General features: G+C 26.3%; 1 protein-coding gene across 1 annotated transcript in view; it reads right to left on the bottom strand.

Annotated features, from left to right (window-relative positions):
- The window catches only part of LOC135931418 (uncharacterized), a 60288-nt gene extending 50928 nt beyond the window's left edge, over nt 1–9360 (bottom strand). Inside the window, exon 1 of the mRNA XM_065468500.1 lies at nt 8787–9360. Within this exon, the coding sequence (XP_065324572.1) occupies nt 8787–9197 (411 nt within the window). The 5' untranslated portion in view covers nt 9198–9360. The remainder of the gene's footprint in view (nt 1–8786) is intronic.
- Nucleotides 9361–24937: the final 15577 nt, after the last annotated feature.

Here is a 24937-nt window from a genome sequence, read left to right as displayed (position 1 = left end):
GATGGCCCCACACTTTTTTTATTCATTTAGTTACTTTTTTAAGTCACCTCTTTAGCCATTCTGTTAGAAATTTTTTCTTACTCATATCTTAAAAAAAAATAAAAGGTTTTGTTATTTTTTTATCTGATATAAATGTGTAGCTTTTTAAATTAAAGTTGCTTTAAAATAAAACACCTGATTTATATTTTTATCTTTTGGTAATTGAATAGATCTCAAGATTATTAACATTTCAAAATCAAATCCAATGGTGAACAATATTATATCTGCTTTACAATGAATACGTATAAATCAATATGATTCTACTTCTAGAGAGCAATTATAATTCCATATAAATCATTCCTAACATAAATATGTTTTTCACGTCAACAATAAATATATGCTAGTATAAATTGAAAAGCTTGTCAAAATATTTAAAAAACATAAATTATTAATATTTTTGTTTTTGGTAAAAATGGCATTTTATTCCCCGCTAATCTGTATAATAATTATTTTTTTATTTTCTTCTTTTTAAATTAAAATACTAATATTTTAAAATATTATGTTTTCGAAAGTATCCTCCATAAATAGAGGTTAAATAATTTTTTCTTTATCTTATTAGGTTTATTATAATATCCATAAATATAGTATATAATATATGTTTGATGAATGGTGTAGCAAGATGATCTTGAAATTTTTTGGAAATTACTCAGATTTTCCCCAAACCTTATAAATTATTTAATCCTTTAACAAAAGTTTAATTTCTATGATATTTAATTATACTTATATATTAAAGTAATTATAAAACTATTGGAATTCTTTGATATTAATTTGCTATAGATAATACATATACCTTATCTTTACAATTAAAAGATATAAAATTAGATTTTGTTGACATTTATATATTTGTAAAAGAAAAAAATTGATAAGTTATTTGATTTATTAATTTTTTTTAGAAACAGATTCTTCTAAAAGGTAAAATTAAAAAAATATAGACTAATCAGTAGCGTTAAATAAAGGCGAAAACAAAAAAATATTATGTAAAAGCTGATGCCATTTTTAATTTTTTAATTCATTAGAAATAAAAAAAATTTAAATTAGAATATTATTCCAATCCCGACCAACCATATCAATCACAACAATTTTGAGACAATTTTTCTTTTAAAGATTTCATACCCGAGCCCCAAAAATTTAAATATCTTCATTCCATTTTATACCTATTTAACTCCCTTTTAAAATATTCACTAAAATCAAAAAATAAATAAAAGTTATTAAAATCTTGATCTCAACTGGAGATAATTCGTTCATAAAATGAGTCGGTAGTTATTTGAAACGGATATTTAATGTTAATAAACATGTTATTTAGAAATTTTTGTCTATTCTATTAAGGCCATTAAATATTTTGTACGTTTATTCAAATTGTTTTTTTTTAGATAAGCGCTCAAGTTAAATTACCGATAATAAATGGAAATGATTCACTTATCTGATCCACTCTACTAATTTATCGCATACCCTTCATAATAATGTTTTTCACTTTCGTGGGCTCCTAATGGCAGGGATCCAAACCGAAACAATTATCGGTTCGGTTCAGGTTCGGATAAAAATAACGGCTCAAGGTTCAGGTTCGGTTCGTAAATAAAAATATCGGCTCTGTTCGATCCTCTAAAAACTGGTTTGAACATTTTTGTATGAAAATTTTTTTGAAATTTCTTTTAATTTATATAAATTATTTTTTTAAATATTTTCTTTATTCATAATAAAATTTTAAAATAAAATTAAAATTAAAATATATTTTTTTATTATAAATTATGTTATAAAAAATAAAATTTATATATTATATAATAAAATAAAAATGAAAGGGCAATTATAAAGATAAACCCTTATTACTAAAATAAAAATGAAAAGGGCAATTATAAAGATAAACAATTATTATTACTAAAATAAAATAATACAATGCAGATTGCAAACCCAAAAAAAGGAAATTTTAAGAGAAAAGTTTTATTACATTCCCATAAAAGGAAATTTTTAATAGACAAAAATGTGTATTTATTCTAAGAAAAAAGTTTTATTGTTGTGTTTATTACATAATATAGTTAGGTAAATGTTCTTCACTTAAAAAAACGATTGGTACAATAAAAAAGAAATATTGTTATAGATCATTTAAACAATTATTTTTTTTAGTTTGTTTTTGAACAAAAATTTTAAATTTCCTTAACCCATCTGCCCATTGTTTAAATTTCCTAACCGGCGCCCAGCCCGCCCGCTTGCCCATTCTAGAAAATTTTTTTACCACCCCATCCGCCCGCCTAGCGGGCCGAAACCCCGCCCAATGCAGACCTCTATAACAATGTTTAATTCCATGTTATGTCATATTTTAATAATATGCTCTCTAGACTTGGTTTTTTCTTCTTAGTCGGAAGCCCTTGATATCTATATAATAAAAAAAAAGTATCATTAAAAAAATCCTATTATTTTTTATAAATAGATAGAAAAATATATAAAGTAAAATAAAATTATGAATTAAGGTAAATAAAATTATTAATTAAATTTATATTATATTATATAAGATATAATATAATATTTTTAAAACATAGCTTAAATCTAGATATAGACATGACAAAAGGCATTGTTGTTTAAAAGTTGATTCTCTCTAAAATTCATAGCATCTATTACTGAACCAGCAAAGGGTGAAGTAAAATATAAATGTCTAATTTAGTTTTTAGACATGTGCCATAAAAATCCCCTAAGGTTATCTCCCCAAGTTGTAAGTTCTTGGTAGATACTTTAATTGATTTTAAGATATTTATCAACCCTATAATTGCTTCCCATTCCAAAGCTGTAAAATAAAGTCATCTATGATACTGATAATTCCTCACACATATCTTTTAATTCATTGAATCTCTCCTGTACGTCATAGGTTGACAACAATCTGTGATAATCGAATATAGATCTTTTTAAGTTAAATTTTTTTAGAATGATTGTTATCGATTTTGTCCTTAGCTTCTTGCACGCAGCATAAGCATTAATAATAATATTAGAAACTGAGCAATTTTTTAATGCATGATCTACTACGAGTAGTAAGGTATGAGAAGCACATCTTATATTTATAATATTATATTAAGTTCATCAGGTACATTTGTGAAACTAATAGAATCATCATTCAAATTAGCTATATTTTGTATTTGTTCTTCTTCATTATTTGATTGTCTTCATCACTATCCTCCAAAAATAATTTTACCATCTTAATAAGATTTTCCCCATTGTCAGTTGTTATAGTGTATATATGTGATGTTTTGATTTCATAATCATTTAATACTTTTATTAAAAGTATTTTTAAATTTTCTGCAGTGGGCCTTAAAAAATTTCTTTAATTGCTAGTGTTCTCAAAACAATTTTTGCTTTTTGAATATACTGAAGATTATTCCCAATAATGGACCTGTCTAGACGAACAACACAGTCAATTTTTAGAGATAATAACTTATCATTTATTTCTTTGATTATATTTTGCGAAATATTTAAGGCTTATTCTGCAACATTAGAATGAATATTATGAGAATTAATTTAATATCACGTCTTCTATTATAGGTCAAGAATTTTTTAATGCTATCATCGATTAATTTGAATGCCATTAAAAGTGACCAACTCAGTACAAGCATCGATTATTTTTTTTAATTTAATTTTACTGATATTGTTTGTTCTTTTAATGCTTCAGCCTTGATGTCATTAAATCTTTTTATTTTATTAGGCTTTTATTATGATATTTTGTTAATTTTATCGAATTCTAGATGGTGGTTTCCTTTTATGTGACGCTCAAGATTTATGATGGCCTTCATATTTATTTGACAATAATATTACATTTTGATGTGTCATTTATAATACTTATATGCAAATAATTTATATATTGGATTAATTTTCTATAAGCATTATAATTTATAAGCTTAAAATATTTAAAAATGTTGTAAAATGGTAATATACTAAAGTTTATAAAAATTATGACTGACACTTATCAATCAAATGGGATTAAAACAATTCGAATATAATTAAAATTTTTGCAATATACCAGTAATAACTTAAGCATTATTTTGTATAAAATCATGAGGTTCGAACCGGTTCAGAGGCATTTTAGCGGTTAGGTTTAGGTTTGAAAAAAATTACCGGTTTTTAATGGTTTAACGGTTCGGTCCCGGTTCGGTTTGGATCCCTGCCTAATGGGCATAAATTGAGAATCTACGTTTTGCCGTACTTTTTTAATATAAAAACGTAAGCGCAACCCATCCTTAAGGTTGCCTTTGTATTGTCGATTACAAATTTTAATTAAGTTATAAAAAAGAATTGATTTTTGTAAATTATATTATTGTCTGCCATTTTATTTCATTTATAAATATTCTAAAAGACAAGTTATTTTACATTTTATATATAATATTAAATTTAATTTACATATAATTAAACAACTAAGGAAGGATTTTTAGTGGCCTGATGATCCTGTGTGCCACAGGAACGACTTGTTACTCCTTTAATTTTAATAGAAAATGATATCGCCTCGTCGTTAGATTATACTTACATAAGATCCTCCAAATAAAAAGGCTAGGAGGATAAATAAAATTGCAATTGTCATGATTGTTTGATAAAAATGTTAATTGATTATAATATATTTGAAGGATATATAATATGCAAATGTTAATCATTAGAGTTAGTAAATTGAATTGTAAAAAGATAAAAAAAGAGAGATATGTAAATTTTAGTGTTTAAAATTAGTACAAATATAATGAAATTAAAAATGTAATAAAAAAAAGATAAGAAAAGCTTTATAATTTTTACATTATATTTTGATTTTATATTTTTAGTTTATTTTACCTTATAGTTTTCTTTATTTTATTTTATAATGATTGAGTAACTATATATTTTAATAAATTAAATTGCTGTCCTCAATTCTTGATCTTATCAATTATTAATTAAACTTGAAATAAATTTCTTTCACATTCAAAACTCCAAATTTTACATCACTATTTTAGTTTATGATTTTATTCATTCCACATTTATGATTAATATATTTATAAAATTATAAATACTTTTAGTTCTCATTGCGAAAAATTATCAAATAAGCTTAGGTAAATTTTGTTTATTAAGGGGTCGCCAAATTATATTTTGTCCAGTGCCGCCAAAAGTTTTGACTAAGCGCTATGCTCATGAATGTCATATTAAAATGTTTAAGGTATTTTCATCCAGATTTTTATCATAAAAGATAAAAATTTGATGCTTTATCAGATGTCTGCTTAAGAACCTATTACAATTTAAAATAAATATAAATTATTTCAAATTATTGTTGCTAATACATTAAATTTGACATTGCAGTGAGCACATATTCTGTGTTTCTTATTGTGAATATAAGTAAAATGCTTTGACCTTCGTTTTCATGGTATATTGCAAGAAAGAAATAAATTTAAAAAGTTAAGGAATCACTAAAATGAAAATAACCTCTAGAAAACTAATAAGAAAAAAAAATACACGAAAATTAGATAAAATATTATATGAATTAATTAGTAAGGTAAACCTAAATATTAAAACAGTTCGAACTGAAAGAATGGGCCAAACCTCATCCCAAATAGGACATAACCGTTGAGCTTCACCTAATGACCATTTATAATCTCTCCTGTATCTATAAAATTCTAATTTTAAAATAGTTGCATATTTCAATCCCTTTCACTGTAATCTTTTTCTTATATGCTCAGTGATCTCTTTCACGTTGGCATGATGAAAATATAATAAGATCACTCAATTCGTAAGTTGCAGAAACCAATGGCGTCATGACCATTTATGGCTATCCCCTACCTCCATTCTTTTTCTATAAATTTTTTAGAATACAAATATATTAAGCTAGAGATCTGCAAAGTCCTTGGGCCAGACCAGGTAACGTTTGGGAAAAATTGGGCAGGGCCAGGCAGAAAATTAACTGGTTAGGCAAATGATTGAAATGGATTATTGAAGAATTCTGATATTTTATAGAAGTGATAATCCATAAAGTGTAGCACTTTTAATTTAACCCCTCCACAATATTATAAGTAGTTGTTTATTTTGGTGTTCAACTCCATATATTTCGGTAAAAAAAAACTGAGCAAGACGAAGCAACCTTAAAAAAAAAATTGGAAACGAGCTGGATATAAGTAAAATTTCAACTGTGCCGAGCCTAAAGATTTAGCCATTTGCAGACCTCTAAACTAAATCTTCCTCCCCATACCTATATGTTAAAATAAATATTATTTTGCATTTTTTATACACAATTATATATTTTTAAATTCATGAAAATAATAAATTTAATGAAAATTAAATTTAATAAACAAAGTCATTCAAATCTAAATCCTGAAGATATGGGATAAGGTAGATGTTTTTGTATATGATTTGTAAATTATTTTATATACCGGGTTCAAAAGAATTGTCGCGTATTTAATCCCTATAATTCCAAAAAGTGTGTCTCCTTATTTTAAATAAAATTTCATATATATTTAAAAAATTTGGAACTTAATATCCAATACGAAGAACTTACAAAAAATCACTAAAGACCCTCAATTTTTTCTCCTCAAAAATTAGCTAGATGGGTTTACACCATGTTAGACTATAGTGGAACGTTTGCCTTTCAAATTTTTCCCCTAATCATAAATTATAATGCAAAACACAAAAATATTTTAAAATCTTTATTTAAATTTAAATTATATAAATATCAAAATAAACAAATATAATTAACGAAATATGTTAGATCGTTCCTCCTTTTTTTACGAATGACTGCTAAAAATGTATTCTTACACTCACTGATTTAATTTTGCTTGAGAAATTAAAGGCCACACTTCACTAATTTATTTTGAGTACGTCTAAATAAAAGGTCGTAACCTATTTTTATTCCAAACATGATATTGATAATCCAATGGGGCATTGAGAAAATTCTATAAAATGGGTAATTAATTAACAGACAAAAATTTTTTATTTATGCAAGAGAGGGACTTGTCTTGTATAAAGTATATTTAAACAATAAGTCTTGGGTCTTGAGTTATTTTTTGTCAAATTCTAGCATTTTTTATTTTTTCTAACGACTAGATTAAATCCTAAAAACATTTGAGGATGTTAAATTTCACATTCTTTAATTCAATACAAAATTTAAAAAAGTGATCATATGAGGCACTAGGTAAGGCACACAATTCAAGTAAAAGCATTTATCAACTACTATTTTAGTATCTTTAGGAAAAATTGGAGGCAATGTGCCAAGATTTACCCCTATCCTAAGCATAATTTTTACTCCTTACCCCCTAGGAGGCTCCTAGTGTCCGCCTACTGAAAAATAACTGGAGGGAAATTGCCCCCCCCTCAGGATATGTACACTACAAAGAAATAGGTACCTTTTATGAAAAATGCTTGTATATATTTCATCAATGGTGCTCAGAGACAAGCAGTACTACCTACAACAATGCTAGATAAAAAGTTAATAACCGCAAGGGATATTTATTATGATTTATTTATTTAAGCTATAAAATGGAAGCGCTTTATGTGACATTAGACAGTAGCTTTGCTACAAACGGAATGTTTTAGTGATGAGACTCAAGCAAATTTTTTATACTTTAAAGAGATTATATGAAAAGACATGCCTTCTGAGCTTTACCTTTTCAGAAAATCAACATTGATGCATCAATAAAATATTTCTGAGCACAAAGAACGATTCTTAGACATTCCTATTTTATATCCATTTTCAAACTTTCCATTTCTTTTATATGTTTGATATTGAAAATGCAATTTTTCCAATTAAGTTAATATAAACTATTGAACTCGATATTATACCTGATTTAAAAAAAAAATATTATAGAAAGGGGTAAATAATTGTTAAAAAATATATAATATTTTTGTTACAAGATCAAAGTAGTTAAAAACGAACAAAACGAGAGCGTTATTACAGCCTGATATGAATCGGTTAGTCCAGTTAAGTGCTACTTATAAAATATTTATATATAATGAAAAAATCCAAAATCTATTTTTCGATATATATATTGACAGCGGCGCCCGAAAAATAAGTTGGAAGTAAAAAAAATGCATTTTACATATTATTTAAAATATTTGTTGGCCGAACATATTGAAAGATATTTTAGGATTAGCCCGGGTCATCCCAGTTATAATTTAATAAATATAGGTATATGGTAACAGTGGTTGCTGTCACTACTTTTCAAAAATAATATACAACTAAAAAAATCTCATGATTATAAATTAATTAATTAGCTTTTCACAAAAAAAATAAAATAGAAAAATTTATTTAATCGGGATTTATTTGTATTTGTATTATTTTTTTAAAAAAACTCTTTTGGGGATGGACAAACAAATTTGCCAAATTGATCAAGTTTGATTATAAACAAAAGATCCATTTTAAGCTTTATATAAGCATTCTAATCATCATATGGAAAAGGTGAAAGATAACCAACTAACATTTATCTTAGCCTGCTGTCTTTCTTTTAAAGTTGGTTAAAACTTCTTATAAAATGTAAAAACTCCTCTTCATATTATCAATTTTTTCTTCTTTTGCTATTTTTCAAATATCTAAATGTCTTTACTATTTTAATCAGTTTATCCTAATATTATGGAATTCCTTAACTTTATAATCGAAATAAAAAATTATATATTATATAAAAATATAATAGATTTTGCTTAGCAGTGTCAGACTCATATAACATTTCTTTTTAAATTAAAGCATGTTTATAGACCAATGACTAAAGAAATCAGAAAAAGGCCCAAGTAATAAAAATGCAAATCAAGATAAAAATTTATATTTTTTCTCTTACATGCTCGCGGAACATTTTTTTTCTTAACTTGACGAACGTTTTGGAGATCAGGATAGCCAGAGCACCAAAAACAATGGTAACTGCATAATAATGAGAATTTTTAACGACAACTACTTGGGGATTTGCTAAGAGTTGGATTAATTTGTATCTGTAAAGCGTGAAAGAATCTCTATCAGTATATCTAATCAACAAAGAAGATGACGTTGAGGAATTCGCTAGACCGTAGAGACCCGAGAAAAACTCTTTAATAAGACTGGTGGTGTTAGCTAGCTCATATATGTATGAACTGTTTAAGTTAAGTGAGTTGACGAGGTCCAGGCAGAAAAGGTCGTTAGGATCTCTGAGCATACTGGTGTTGTAATCGTTGTACATAACAGAATATAAATTCTCTTCTGGTTTTTTGGTTCCCATTAGGAATTTGAGTATTAGAATTTTCAAAAGAATATTCTACATTCTCATAACTATGTTTCTTTTATGTATATTTGTAACCAGAAGTATTCATTTGCTCGTATAAATAATAATGGTATTGGTAGTATATAGTATGTAATTTATTTTTTTTTAAATTTGAATTTTTATTTTTATAATTTATTTTGAAAAACTGTTTAAAAGTTTTAAGAAAATTATAGCAATCTTTTTATAATATTAATTATTTTTCGATAAAAAAATAAATAGGCATATAACACTATAAATTATTTATTATATTATTATTTTTTATTAATTATTTATAACAGATATAAGAAAATGTTTGCCAAACCGAATAATCTGGAATTGTGAATAATTTCAATTCTTCTTTTATGCCCGGCCCAGAACGATCTATAAAATTGAATGATTTATAAAAAAAAGGGCCCGACTTAAAAATGGAATAGGAATAAAGATATTATTTTTCTTCAAATTCGGGGAAAATTATTAAAAATAAATTTATTCATTAATCGGCTAAAATCTTATGATGTTTAATTTTCTCATAAATCGAATTTACCTTTAAACCCATTTAAAAAACCAAACTTATGAGGCAAAATAATAAAAATCTGTTCAGGATAGAGTCTAAAAATAAAAATTAGTTCGGGCCAAAAATATTTTTTAAAAAAATCTAAGCCGAGCCTAAAATATTATCTTGATTGTGAAAATTTTAAAATAATGATTATTGAAAGGAAAATATATTTGCAGAAATTATTAAGCCTGAAGCCTCCAGAGTGCTGTAAAATGGGATTGCTCTATTATCTTTTTTTTAAATTTTATTTATTAAAAGTCATTCAATTTGATGATATTCAAAAAAGAATTCTCCGTCCAATTGTTTATTTATATTATAAAAGAGTAAGCATAAAACGTCACCTATAGCATATCCATGGCAAAAGTATAAATAGTACAATGTAAGTTTGGTATTCATATATTTACCTGAGTTGATTAAATTGACAGACGCATTAAAATACCTATACCCGAATATATTATTAAAGAAATCCCATTATAATAGTTTGAAATATACCAAAAAAAATTATTCATTATTCGATTCGTATTTTATGAATACGAATTACAAAATTCGATTCGTATTTTACGAATACGAATAACAAAATTCGATTCGAATTTTTGAAATACGAATAAGGGAAATATATTATTCGCCGAATAATTTTTTATTAATTATTCGATTGAATTATTCGTATAATTAGAAATTTTTAATGTTATTCAAAATTTATCATAAATATTCTAAACTATGTATAAACGTATTCAAAAATATGTGAAATTATTTGTGCATGTCATTTTTTTAAATTTATTTCTACATCACTTTTTAAAAAAATATTTTATAATGTATAAGAAATTTTTAAGAGATGAAATAAGAAATTTTTAAAAAAATATATATTCAAAGATTGATTCAAAAAAAATTTAAGAATTTTTTCAAACTTTGATTTTTCATTTTTGATAATAGTTATGGAATCTACTTCCCGAATCAAATTGAATAATGTTTTTATACGTACGAATATAAATAAACAATTATTCGATTCGTACGGATACGAATAATACATCAATTTTTAATTGAATAAATAATATTATGAAGAGAAATGCTAAAATAAGTTGAAAATTGTTTGTACTATCTAATAAGTTTTGCCCTGGAATTAGCCCAAGAGGGGAGGAATCCCCCCTCCAAGTATTAATTATAAATAATATTTTCTGAAATTATAAATGTATACCAATAACTTGTCTTCAAGAAGCCGGCAGTAAATTTATTAGAAGTTGGGCCACCCATTAATCCCCATTCTATTAACATTTACCATATGATATCCATGATTTTTTAAGTGTTAGTTATCAAATTAATTATTACTCTAGGTATTCGGGTTCAGATATGGGAGGGGGGGGGGGGTTTCCAAAAATTACGTGGCATTTAGATGAAAACTACTAAAAGTTTTTTGAAGGCATCAGGTCTTGGTTATGGGGGAATAGATATCCTTTTAAGCAAATAAAATATTTGTTTTTAAGTCCTATAATATTTAATTACATGGCCCTCGGATCTAGGTTATGCGGGGAATTTTTTATTAAAAAATATCTAGACAATACTATCAAATTAATTATAATAAAAAGAGTTTATCCCTTTACTAGTCTAGGTCATAAGAGGGGAGGGGAGGGGAGAGGTAAAAACTTTTTATAGAAAGATATTTAAAAAGGCTTATCAAATGAAAGCTAAAACATATATTATTGAATTGAATTCATCGATCCATCACTCGTCTCGAGTGAGCTAGGTGGCACGGGGGGGGGGGGGTAATTATAAGATAATATTTGGAGGTAGGTATCAAAATAAAGCTAATATAAGGATATATTTACATTGTTTCTCATCTCTATGTTTTCAAGGTAAGTCTAGGAGAGAGAGGAGGATAAAATTTCTAACATAAACTATAAAAATTATAACATAATTTCTCGACAATAAAAAGATCTTTCGACTATTTTGGCAATCATCCGCATCTCCATTATAAATTATGAGAGTTGAGGATGGGGGGGGGGGTTCAGATATGAAAAAAAAATTTTAAACAAAATATCCTGACATTTTAAATAAAATATTTTTTGATAGCTCTGTTAATCATAATTATCTTCAGATCTAGGTTATAGGTGAAACGAGAAAAGGGGGAGGGTGGGGGGGGGGATAAAAAATTTAAATATGGATCTAAAGTGAAATTTATTGATATAATAAACAATCACATTGTGTTTTCAAAGCAGATCGTTCTGGGGGTGGGGTCATGGATTCTATACTCTAAACCAATGAAGACATCCCTCGAAAGTTTTCTCAATTCCATAAAATTTTTACCTCCTATTCTAAATTTATCCCCCTCCTCCACAAACCTTCTTTCCTAACAAATCATATTAACAAGAAAAAGGACTTCAAATTAGAATTACTCTCCAACCCATTTTCAATTTTATTCAATAACGTTAGCGTCAGAACTACCTACCCCTCTAATTTCAATGATAATTTTGCGTCTCACCCCTCTCTCCTGTGTAGGAATTCTGTGCGATGCTTAATATAATATCATAACATGGGTCTTACTCAAGTTATGGTTCCCTCGGGTTTCCCATCCTTTTAATTAATTTCCAAATAATTAAATTAGCTTAAATATTCAAACAATTAAATTAGCTTAAATATTGTCAATACTTTTAGGTAGGATTCAGATTATTTTAACGTTTAAAATTGATTTTTGTTTGAGATATTTTATAAAAATAATTAAAATTGTAATTAGTATCAGAGATCTGCATGTCCTGAACAAAACCATGCCAGGGTATACTTGCCGGGGGCTTTTCATATTTCCATTTCATAGCCATTTTTCCAAAAATGAACATAAATATATTTTTTTCTTTGCTATTAAAAGAAAAATAATCTTCATCTTTGAATTAAATATTAAATGATTTTATAGAAAAACTTATCGTAAAATGCTGAATTGGTAAATTGTTTAAAGCCAGGGTCTAATTTTGTTTTAACCCCAGCATAAAAATAATATTTATATACGGGCCGGACCAAAATTTGCTTTTAAATTCCGAGCTGGGCCAAAAAAAATTTTACAAACCGGGTGACCTTGCAATTGGTGCCTAATTCTGCAGGTCTCTGATAAAAATGTAAAATTTTACTTTTACATTAAAATTTAAATTAGTAATTGAAATTTTTCACGTGAGATTTTTTGCAACGGTACATTTTTAGAACCATCCAGGCATCCTATTAAAATAGAATGATTTAAATTTAAAATCTCAAGGTATTTAAATTGTTTGATTCTAAAATACCTACCTTTGAATAACACCATCCCCTATTTCTTTTCAAAAATATTGTTAACGCCACCCCATCCCCAAACCCAATTCATAAGATATAAACAATTAGATTATTTTAAAATACAACCACCTTTATAGTGCGCTAATTGCCCGATTTTGACGCTGCGTTGATTGGCAAATAAAGAATTTCAAATGATATTCTTCAATTAGCACAATTCTATCTTTGCGTCAATTAATATTAAAAAATATCAAATAAGTTGTGATTCATTTCATTAAATAATTTCAAATATCGCCCTTATTTTAACAAGGCTGGCCACGTTTTTTATTTCTTTTTGAATGGCATAATATATCTCAAACACTCAATCTGTAAGCACTATTAAATCACTAATCCTTACCGAGCAACATTTATTGATTTTTGTGTAATCTTTTTTTTTATATAAATATAATCTAAAAATAATAATGGCCATATTTATAAGTAATAAGTATAAATATATATAATAATGGTCATATTTATAAGTAATAAGTAATAAGTATAAGTATATATATAATATTGTCTTTTTGGTAAAAAATAATAATTAGCAATTATTTTGGTAAATTTTTAAAGGATTTTATAAGTATATGTATATGGCCAGTATAAGGTATGGGAAATGATGCGCATTTGTATTTGATCTATGAAGATTTGAGTGAAAAGAATTCAGTGGTATAGTTAGTTACTAGATATGACCATCTTTAACTTTTTTTTATTGTATTCCTTTTTATACATTTCATTTAAAACATGGATTATTTATGTGGGATGGGTGTTTTATACCTGGCTCAAACTAAGCGAAATTAAACTAATCTTGCCTAAAGATTAAACATATATTTAACCCAAAAATTACATTAAAAACATCAGTTCGCAAAACAGTGGTCATTTCGCTTAGTTTGAGGCAGGAGTAAGTAAGTGATAAGGTGATAGGTACTATAAAAATGCTGCTTATCAAAATTTTGGAAAGTAAACAAATTGATGAAATGTATGGATTTTACTATGCGATATATGATCACTACAAATTGTTATAATAAAATATAAAGTAATCAAAATGATACCGATATTGAATTATAATTTTAAGCATATATAGATGGAAAAAGAATTTGTTTATTTCTTGTTAACTGGATTGAAAAATATCATGTTTTATAAAAAAAAAGTAACCATTATTTAAAAATGATATTATGTGAGGTTGGTTTTAAAAAAAAGATATAGATGAAGAGTTTGTTATTAAATTCATAAGATTTTAAATTAATTTCCATATATATGACAAAGTAAATATAAATGACCCGCAGAGTTATCATTTTGAGACTGGTCAGAATTTTTAAAAAAATCCCACTTTTCAGCCCAGTCTTTATTTTTCAAGATATTTAATATTTTGTTCATTTTATACCTAGTTAAAGTTTTTAAAATTTGGCTATTTTAATTAGTTCTAATTTTTCAAAAATAGTGGTAAAGTAAATTTAAAAGAAACAAATACATGTGGTCTAGTGTAAGATTTATTGTTTACAAATTTAAATTATTTTATAAGCTCGGGCTTTGCTAGGGAGTATTTTTTCAAAGCCCACTCCAAGTCTGGTAGTTTTGTACCAATAGATTTTCCCTCAGGTCAAAATTAATTTTAATAAAATTACATATCAATTTTGACTATCTCATTAATTGTACTTTCAATTAAAAAATTTCTGCTCGGGCAGTAATACCAAGAAATAAATTAAGCTCTAAGCCGGACTCGGGCTATATGATATATTGAAACGGACACAACACATGTTCCTTTTTAATATTCGGACCCAATAAATAATTCTCCGTTTTATATATTTTTCTGAAATTTATACATATCTAACTTGGAAATTAAATATTAGTACAAAAAAAGATGAAGAATTTTCTTGCTCAAAATGATTGGGGAGGGGTGGGGGGTTCTTTGCCAAATCTTAAAATATTATACGTTATTTAGCGGATGGTCCTCAGGTTGAAGATTTAACAGAGCTACCATGGTATCCCTCACTTCTATATATTTGGAATATTAAGTTGGGGAAAAATATGAGGATTCCTTAAAGGCACACATACTTATACGCACAACAATCCTAAGATTGTCATTTAAACGTCCTTAAAGATAAAAAGAATAGGGCAAAGCAAAAAGCTTATACCCGAGAATTGCGCATATATTTATTACTTTATGGGGTAGGGGAAGGGCTGATTTTAATTTTAAATATCTATGTTAAATAAATAAATTTGGTTGGTGCTGATGTTAGTATTATGAATAAATTGAAAGTCTTGTTGTAGTGTTGTTCCATCTAAAACATAATTAAATTAATTATAAATAACTTTTGCATCTTGCTATTCCATTGAAATTCGCAATTCATTTTTTTACAATTATAAAAAATATTATAATTATAATATAACTTGATTTTTGTGAAAGCAAATATTATAATCCATTCGTCTTTTGTCAATATTTGTAGTAAAAAACTCAGCCAAAAAATTTTCTAGCCTCATATAGTTTTTCTATTATTTTTTGAGCACATATAAAGGAGTAAAAAAAAATTAAATTTTTTAATTATAAATTTTTTTTCACCTTTTTTTTGTTTTGTTTAATAAAGAGAAAGAATAGAATTATGAAAAATATACTATAAATCGAATAATTTTTCAAGGATAAATGGGTAGAATTTATTCAAAAAGCTTCTAAATTTGGTTCGAATTTTTTAAAAATATTCAGGATATTAAATTTAATTAATACATTTAATTAAAAAAAACAAATTCAATGTTTTCATATATTAACTTCATCGATTATTAAATATTCAAGAATCGCTATCCTTTTATATATTTGAAAAATTTTAAAAGTAAACAAAACATTTCAGGCATTAAAAAATTTTTTTTTTATATACTGTGGACAAATTTTTTTAAATTCTCTTTTTGCAGCAGTAATCAGATGTAACATTTTAATTACCGAGGTGAGATTCATTATATAATCAACATTTCATGACTTCGAGATAAGCTTTTAACTATCAATAACTTTTATTTTATAGCTAATACTTCAAGAAATACAAAATTTTAAATTATTTATATTTTTTTTAAATTCAAAAATGAGAATGATTTTAATTATTTTTGTGCGGAAAATAGTTTAGCAAAATATATAAACCCGAAACATTTGCAAGATGACCTTAGATAAGAAATTATAAAATTATAAAAATATATATTCACATCAAAATTAAGGCAATTATGCTCAAGGGATAAAAATTTATTCGCTTAGCATTGTTACCCCGTCAATTGCTTCATTGCGGTCTCCCATACATATAATTAAATATTTATTTCATTTGGCAGTGGCTTCAATTTTAATTTTTTTTCAATTGTCCACTTATAAAAACGATCAATCGAGGGCTAAACTTGATGAAAATATTATTTTTCTACAGTTTTTCAAATATTAATTCGTAAGGTCCGCCAAAAAAGAAAAAATATTTACAATATAAAAAATTGCAGCCCGAACAGCTTTAAGGCGTTGATCAATGAGAAAATAATTCTTAGTTATGTCTCTAGGGCCATTCATTTGGCCACATGGGAAAACAAATTTGCCCCTTTTAACGATTTTACATATCTTTCCTCAATAAACACCCTCCTGTTAATTATAATATCACTTCCCCTGACCTTTCCAAGACTATTCCCTTTTACTTACACAAAATTTTTTTCTTTTAAAAGCTTTCACAAAGGCCTAATCGGAGGGTGGGATGGTGTCTGCCCTTCTCTCTTCTTTGACTTAATCGATCACACTAACCCTAACACGGAAAAATTATTAATTAAACTTATCCTTTTTTGAAATTTTAATTGAAGCCTCTATTTTTTAGTGATAGACTGGTTGCAACCAGATTCCTATTGCTGTTGGTTATTTCTTTATAAGTGTAGTCGTTAATCTAATTTAATAATCGAGAAGATTAAATCTATTAGCTTCGCCACGGTCTCTTCTCCCCAGCAACTAAGCTTCCCAATTCCTTGGAGTTCAATGGGGTTAGTCGAATCAGGTTTATTAGGCTTCCTATGAGATACAAAAAAATTTTCTTCAGATTTTCATATGCTTAATTTATATAATATTATATTTACAATTATAACAAATAAAATAACCATCATTTTTGTTAAAGGACCCATACGCCGTTTATTATTTTGACCTATTTTTTATGTCTTAGAAAATGGTGGTAATATATTATATTTGTAAAATTTGTTAACTCTGAACAATTATTCTGAATTTTCTATTTTGTCATTAATTATATTATGCATTCAAAATAAACTAGCATACAATACAAGACATTTCTAAAATTAATATTTTTTAATACTAAATCTATTTATTACAATATAAAATATTTTCGATTTCTGATATAAAATTTTGCGTCGGATGAATTATAAGTTATTAAAAAGGTTAATTAATTCATACATATGCCTCAATTGATAATGGTTTTTAAAAAACCACATAATATAATATAATTCTTATCAACTTAAAATCACAGAAGGTCATGAAAATAATATAACTCTCTGTTACCATTTTAGACAATGTTTTATAGAATGGACTAATAAGGAAAAATTTATAGGCCTAACCAAATCAACAATTCTTGAAGAAAAGAATATAAACAACCAATCCAAATCATACTATATGGTAGTTAGACCTTCCCCTTAGATGACATGATGGAAACTTAAGTAATCGATAAAATGATTGTGAGATATTAAAGATAATCTTTCATTTTAATGAAATATAAACGACTACACAGTTGACCATTATTGATTATCTAAAATATGCAATCATGTGTTCTTAGCAGCTGTAGTAATCTTAAATTACATAGCCACACAAATAATAGATGCTGATTAATTTGCAGTCATAGCCATGACACTCACGATGTTAACTCATATCAGAATTTATTATGTTATATAAATTGATAAAACAAAAACACTAAAAATCTTTAGAAGAAATTATGCAAATATATTGAAGCCTTGAATTATTTACACGGCAAGGATGCCATATTAGAAATGAAACATTTTGTAACAATAAAATAAGAACCAGAGTGATCTGATGAAAGCATTTAGGATTTTATATATTATTGTCTCACCACCTTCAGTGGTTTATTATATCTTATAATAATAGAAGTTTGAAATAATATTAAAAATATACTCGTATTAAAAATTTAACTCAAAACTGTTTTTCAAAGAAAAACAAAATAGCTTTCCTGAAAACACGTAAAAAAGAGAAGAAAATATATTTAATTTATTACATCCATCGCAGGATGAATGATAAGATACATTATTTTTAATAATATATTTTAATAAATAGATGGCATTAAAAAAATGAATGCAAATTGTTACTTATATTTATTATCAAAAGCATAGCATATATTAGTAAAATTTATTAAAATATGAACTGTAATATATTATATAACTGTCAAATACGTCTGTAAAAGTGGCATTTTACCTAATATTTTATAAACAATCAATTATATATAATTGAGGATTATAAACTATATGTCTACTTACTTTTTATAAAGAAATCTCTTATACTTATTAGGACCTTGAAAATATTTCTAGGAAGAGACGTGGTAATTAAATTTAAATATAAATAATATAGTTGATTATTGATTTTGAACTCGGTTAATTATATATTAAATTTTTTCATTTTCAATTAATAAATGTTTATATTTATTTAATTAGGGTTTTATAATATTTAAATAATAAAAGTCAATTAAGCTTCAACTGTTAATGCTAAATATATATTTAGTTAGTGATATTTATAATATAGTTTTAATACAGAATTTGATTTAAAAGCTGACATAGTGAAAATAAATTTATATGTATTAATCTAATCTAATAATTAAAATAGTATTCATTTAATAAAAATTTAGATGTCTTATTAATTTTTGAATAATAAAATTAAATCTATATATTAAATAATAGAATTCTTAAAGAAATCGTTTAGGGGGCAATCAAAAAAATATTCTTAGTTCAAGGGAATATTAAGGAGCCATTATAAAAAATTTTTGCTTCAGGGGGCTATTCAATTTTTTCAAGGGGTTCGAGCCCCTGAGCGACCTCCCCTAGTGACGCCACTTTCCTGATGACTAAATGTTCATATCTATTTAACTGTAATAATTTGGATCATTTATATTGTCAATTACAATAGAGATATATATGAAAATCTTTGTTTGCTAGATATAATTCATTTTATAATGGATCTTCAGGCTAATATTTATATTAAATAAAATATTCATATCTGATTGATTAGATATAATTATAATTTAATCAAATTAATAACTCACAATCACGATTCTACTAAGCTCAATGGTGGTAATATTACTAATATGATCTTAAGAAACTTTCCTAAATATTAAAATAAAAGTTTGTCCATTTTATCATGTTTAAACTTTTAATTTTTTAATACTAACTAATAATGTAAAGTAAAAATATTGTAATTTTCACATCAAAAACATGTTATAACAAATGAAAATTTAAATCGCTAAATAATATAAATTATTTTATTCCCCAAATATGGATATCATAGATCATAGAATTCTATCTTTGAACGAAATTTTAAGTTATAAAAACTACCAGAACTTGCAAGTCCCTTGAGCCGACTAGCCCTATGGATCTTGCCTGCGATATGGTCACCACTCGACAAATTCTCAAAAGGGTATCCAACAAGGAGACCTCTTAGGATCGCTTTTATTTAATCTTAGCTAGTTTGAAAGATCGATTCAACTTTGACATTTATTTTCGGCAACTTGATGACATTTCCCTTTGGTTCCTCCTATTCTTAGTCGGCATCACTATTAGCCTGAGTCTTCATCTGAATTGTAGCAAATATAAGATTTGCTCTCCCTCTTTGCAGGATTACAGGTTTTAAAATCACTGTAGGCTCTTCTATCAGGGGCTCTTCTTCGATTATAGATTCCATCTTCGCCAAGCTATTAGGTGAATTTAATATTCTGGTCATCGATATCTCCAAACATGGAGGTAGACACGTTAGGGAGAACAGTGGAAAGCCGCCCCCCCCCCATAAAAAAACTAGCTCCTTGAAAATTTTTTAGCCCCAAAATTAAAAAAAATTATTTAATTATTAAATTTAAATGAAAATACAACAAAATTTTTATTTTTAGAAAAATATTATTTATTTAGTTTATACAAATTAGTAAATAGCATAACTTATAAAAATTAGTCGCCCGAGTAATGAATTTTGACAAAAGAGATTCAGCAATTGGAAAAATGCGTTAGCTGTTTAAATAAGATGAAAGCTCAAAAGCTCATTTAAATTCAATAACAATGAGGCTGATAAAATCTTAAGATAGTAACAATTCTGGTAAGCTAAAAAATTAACTGTAATCGTTATTATCTTAAATCAATATTTACTTAGATGTTTTCTTTAGAGGAACTACCTTTTAGTGAGGCTAGTTTAACAAAAATTAAGGTTTCTGCAAAAGATGAAAACAGAATTTATTCTGGGAGGGATTAACGGATATTTTTTCTGTGTAAACATTTTTACCCAAATATTAATATTGACCCTCTCCTATAAAATGATGTAAAAAAATTAAAAAATATTTCTATCTATCTTTTCTTCCATTATAGTTAGCACCCTTGGCCGCTTTGGCCAGAAGGATCTGGCTTTTTTTCGTTCTATAGTCTAAAAAAACTCCTTACAGGAAATTCTTTGAGTTTTACTTAAAACAAAGGGCCTAAATTAAAATTCTCATGGGGAGTTTCTTTCATTCTGATACATTTCCTTCTTAAATTTTTTTGTAAGATAATAAAGAATTTTAAATAAAAAATATATTTATTTAGATCAAGGTAAATATTTTAATATATATATATACATATGTAATTGTAATGTTTTAACTGATCTGAACAGAACCAACAATAAAAATGACAATAAAAAAGGGTCGATAGGATTTCATTTCTCTCAAAATTGTTCTTCATAAACTTTCTGAACAAGAAATTTATATTTAAAGAGATAAAGCAGTATTAGTAAAATTAAATTATAAAGAAATAATAGTTTAAAAAAATATGAGATAAATAACCTAAAATGTTTAGTTCTTCTTTTCTAATTTGTAGATTCTATCAAGAGCTCTAATAATTTTTTATTTCTCTCGGTTGCTACTAGACCTGTGCGCCACTTGGTTATCTTAGTCATGCAACACCGCCGATTAAAAAATCGCGATCAGCGCGCCTCCCCTGACTTTTAAATCGGTGGTCCGACATAAAGTATATTAGTGTTTGCAGTGGTCCGGTCCATTTTGCTCTCATCTGACTATTGGGTCAGATGGGACGGTCCTGTCCGGCAATTCGATCCGATGATCCGGTCCGACCGAAGACCAATTGAAAGAGCCAAAAGTTTACTATGAATTGCTTTTTAGTTATTGTGTTCATGACACTTTATAATATCTATCGTTATTCTTCCCTTTCATTCATTCGTCAAGTAATTTAATTTATTAGAAATGAAAATTGAAATCATAGAAGATGATAATATTATTGAATCACCACCCTCAGCCAAAGAATAACTATTGATTTGGAAAATAACATTAGTAGTGCAAATGAAAAAATTGATAAAATATAAATTTGAAAATATGTTAAAGTATTATATAAATTTTTTGAAAGGATAATTCTGGGAAAACATATAAAATATGTTCAAGCACAACTAAGTTATGCATATATATATCAAATTGAGAGCTCAAAATTTTAAATTAATAAATAAAAACTTCATCAAATGAACCTACTTATAGTTATAGGGCTGGAAACAATAAAAACCCAAGAGAAATATTGTATTGGCATTGGATAGGTAAAAAATGGAATAATTTTTGATTTTTTAGAAGATAGTTAGAATATTTATTTATAAATCAGTTTTATATTATAACCAAATATCTATCACATTCAAAAACAAAAACTAATTAAACATGCTAATCAAATTGATTTAAATTATATTCAATAAATTTGTATTTGTTTAATCTTTTTGGTATCACGTCAATTCGGCGGGAAAATTCGGCGCCCGACAATTCGGCGCAGAAAACTCGGCGCGGCGACAATTCGGCGCGTATCTAATACAGTTGCAATTTATTATTATTAGTATAAAAAAAAGGATGATTAAATAGAAATGATTTTGAATGTTGGTCATATTAATTATTTCTTCGTATTTTTTTTTACAAAAATCTCAATTTTATTTACTAAATGTGTAATATCAATAAAAAAAATTAACAACCAATATTTATACCGATTTCCTTGCTGGACCAATTTACCACATTATAAAGTAGGGGAGACTGGGGTTAGTCGGACCGATTTTTACAAAATTTAGCTCCTGATTTTTTTAGATAATATAAAAAATAATATATGATTAGATACCTCCTAAAACTATACTCTATAAAGGTACTTTATAAAAATTTTAAGAATATAATCATTTTTTTTAAATTTTACATTTTAAAAAAGTAAAAATAATATTTAAAAAACCCCAATAGCAGGGTGAGGCAAATTCAAGGGGCTTCCTAAATCATTGGTTTTTTTAGCCATAATAAATTGAAATGCATTTTTATTTATTAATAATGATACGTATAGAATAATTTTATTGTTTTATTTTAAAAATATCATAATACTTATAAATTGAAGCAAATTATATATAAAAATTGAAACTTAATTTAGGTTAATTTAATAAACATTTTGGACATAAAGGAGATATTATAATTTCTTAGCATAAATCCTAAATACCAATCATAAACAGCCATGAAATTGCCTTTTCAAGATTTTGTAATTTTTTTTATTAACTGCCATAATTGACGTATATGGTTTAGCAACACCTGCTAGCTCTAAATTTCTAGATATAATAAATACTCATAAAACTTTCCCAAATTATAGAAGAGTGTTTTAACTTTGCTATAAAATTTAATTTACATATAAATGATTATATATTTTAATAAAATTTCTGTCATGTAAAAATCTTTTGAAAATTTTATCAATATTTTATTTCTTAAATAAAATTTTTAATAATTATTTCAAAAGATTTTTTGTCTATAGACGTAAACTAATAAAACTATATTATAATAAAATTTTAACCTTCTGTTGTAATTAATTTTAAGAAGAGATTAAGTGGTTTGCCAAGCCCCTGATTAGTAGGCAATATTATGTAAGCCTGGAGATTTTGCGTGAACCTTTATCTCGATAAACATTTTGTATTTTTTTCATTATTAACTGCCATAATTGACGTGTATGGTTTTATTTTAAAAAAATATTTATTTTTACACAAATTATAAATCATTTCCATGAAGTTTTTAGAAATATATCAAATCATTGCCTTCAAAAATAGTTGGCCATTTTTTCAATTTTGTTTCTTTTGCTGATAATTTTTAGAGTATAAAATATTTTGTGTTCTATGCACAAACTTGATATTTGTCATTAGTTGGCATAAATAATAGCATATTTTTTTATATTATCTAAAAAACCAGGAGCTATAGCCAATTTTATAAAAATCGGTTCGACTAACCCCAGTCTCCCCTACCTTGAAATCGGTATAAATATTGGTTGTTAATTTTTTTTTATTGATTTTGTAAAAAAAATATGAAGAAATAATTAATATGATCAACATTCAAAATCATTTCTATTTAATCATCCTTTTTTTTATACTAATAAATTTATAATAAATTGCAACTGTATTATGCGCCGAATTGTCGCCGCGCCGAATTGACGATGCGCCGAATTGTCGTGCGCCGAATTTCCCGCGCCGAATTGACGTGGAACCAATCTTTTTGTATAAATAATTTAATAAAAATGATTTGATGATATAATTAAAATATTGGTAATTTAACACATTTCATTTTTAATAAATTTCATGCAGAATAATTTTATAGCTTAATAAAAAAACATTAGACAGGACCGAGCCGAGCTGGACCGACGGACCCACGTCTGGTCTCACTTATCTTAACGGTCCATCGGTCAGAAAAAGGACCGAACGGGACCGGACCGTTCAAACACTAAGTTATGTAATCGCTAATTATATTAATAAAATACATTAATTTTTATAATTATACTTTACATTATAGATATAAATCTTTCTTTATAAATTTAATATTTGTTATTTTATTAATTTAATCATTTTTACACAATTAAGAAAGAATCTGAAACATACTGGGGGAAACAATTCTTTCAGAAATAGATAAAGTTGAATACATGTTCAATAAGTCTAAAAAAATTTCAATAGTCACGGATGCAAGTTCTAATGTCAAGAAAAATGAACGGTTAGTTTAATATGAACATTAGAGGACTGCAAAGTAATTTATCGCAACCCGAGCCCGAATTAAAAATATTTTTTTGTCCGAGCACTTCCCGGTAACACATTTTTAGCCCCAATCCTACTTTAAAATAATTTTAATACATAACTATAATTTTATGAATTTAATATATATTATTGGTATTAGAAAGTAAAGTAAAATTTAGGACATCGCCGGACCTCTGCTGATAAAAACGACGGGGTGAAAATTGGCGCCTTTACAATCGCTGAGTTCCATTAGATTTTTTTCTAAATGCAAGGACCTGAAGAGAGCAAAAATGTGAGTTAATTTTAATAAGAAACAATACAATAAACAATATAAGAAAGTATATATTTAAGATTTAACCGTAAAAATAGAACATATAAGTATTTTGTTCCAAAAGTCGACGATATTTAATTAAATAAGCTTTATATTTGAATGTATGTCGTTCTTATTGGGATATAGAATTCATGGCGCAACATTTTTGCCAACTTTAAGCTAAAAATAAACTTGAGGGCACTAATTCTAAGCACTTTTTTGCTTAGGTCTTAATATAATTGGTATATGTTTGGTAGAGTCTAAAGAGAAGTTATTACAAATAATAAAAACAGCCATTATGACAGAATGAAAATGATAAAAGCATGGAATATGTG

This window comes from Gordionus sp. m RMFG-2023, chromosome 1, assembly GCF_954871325.1.
Source record: "Gordionus sp. m RMFG-2023 chromosome 1, tfGorSpeb1-WG-v2, whole genome shotgun sequence".
Classification (NCBI taxonomy): domain Eukaryota; kingdom Metazoa; phylum Nematomorpha; class Gordioida; order Chordodea; family Parachordodidae; genus Gordionus; species Gordionus sp. m RMFG-2023.
Note: the sequence above shows the minus strand (reverse complement) of the source record. Positions and strands in the feature narration are given on the sequence as shown.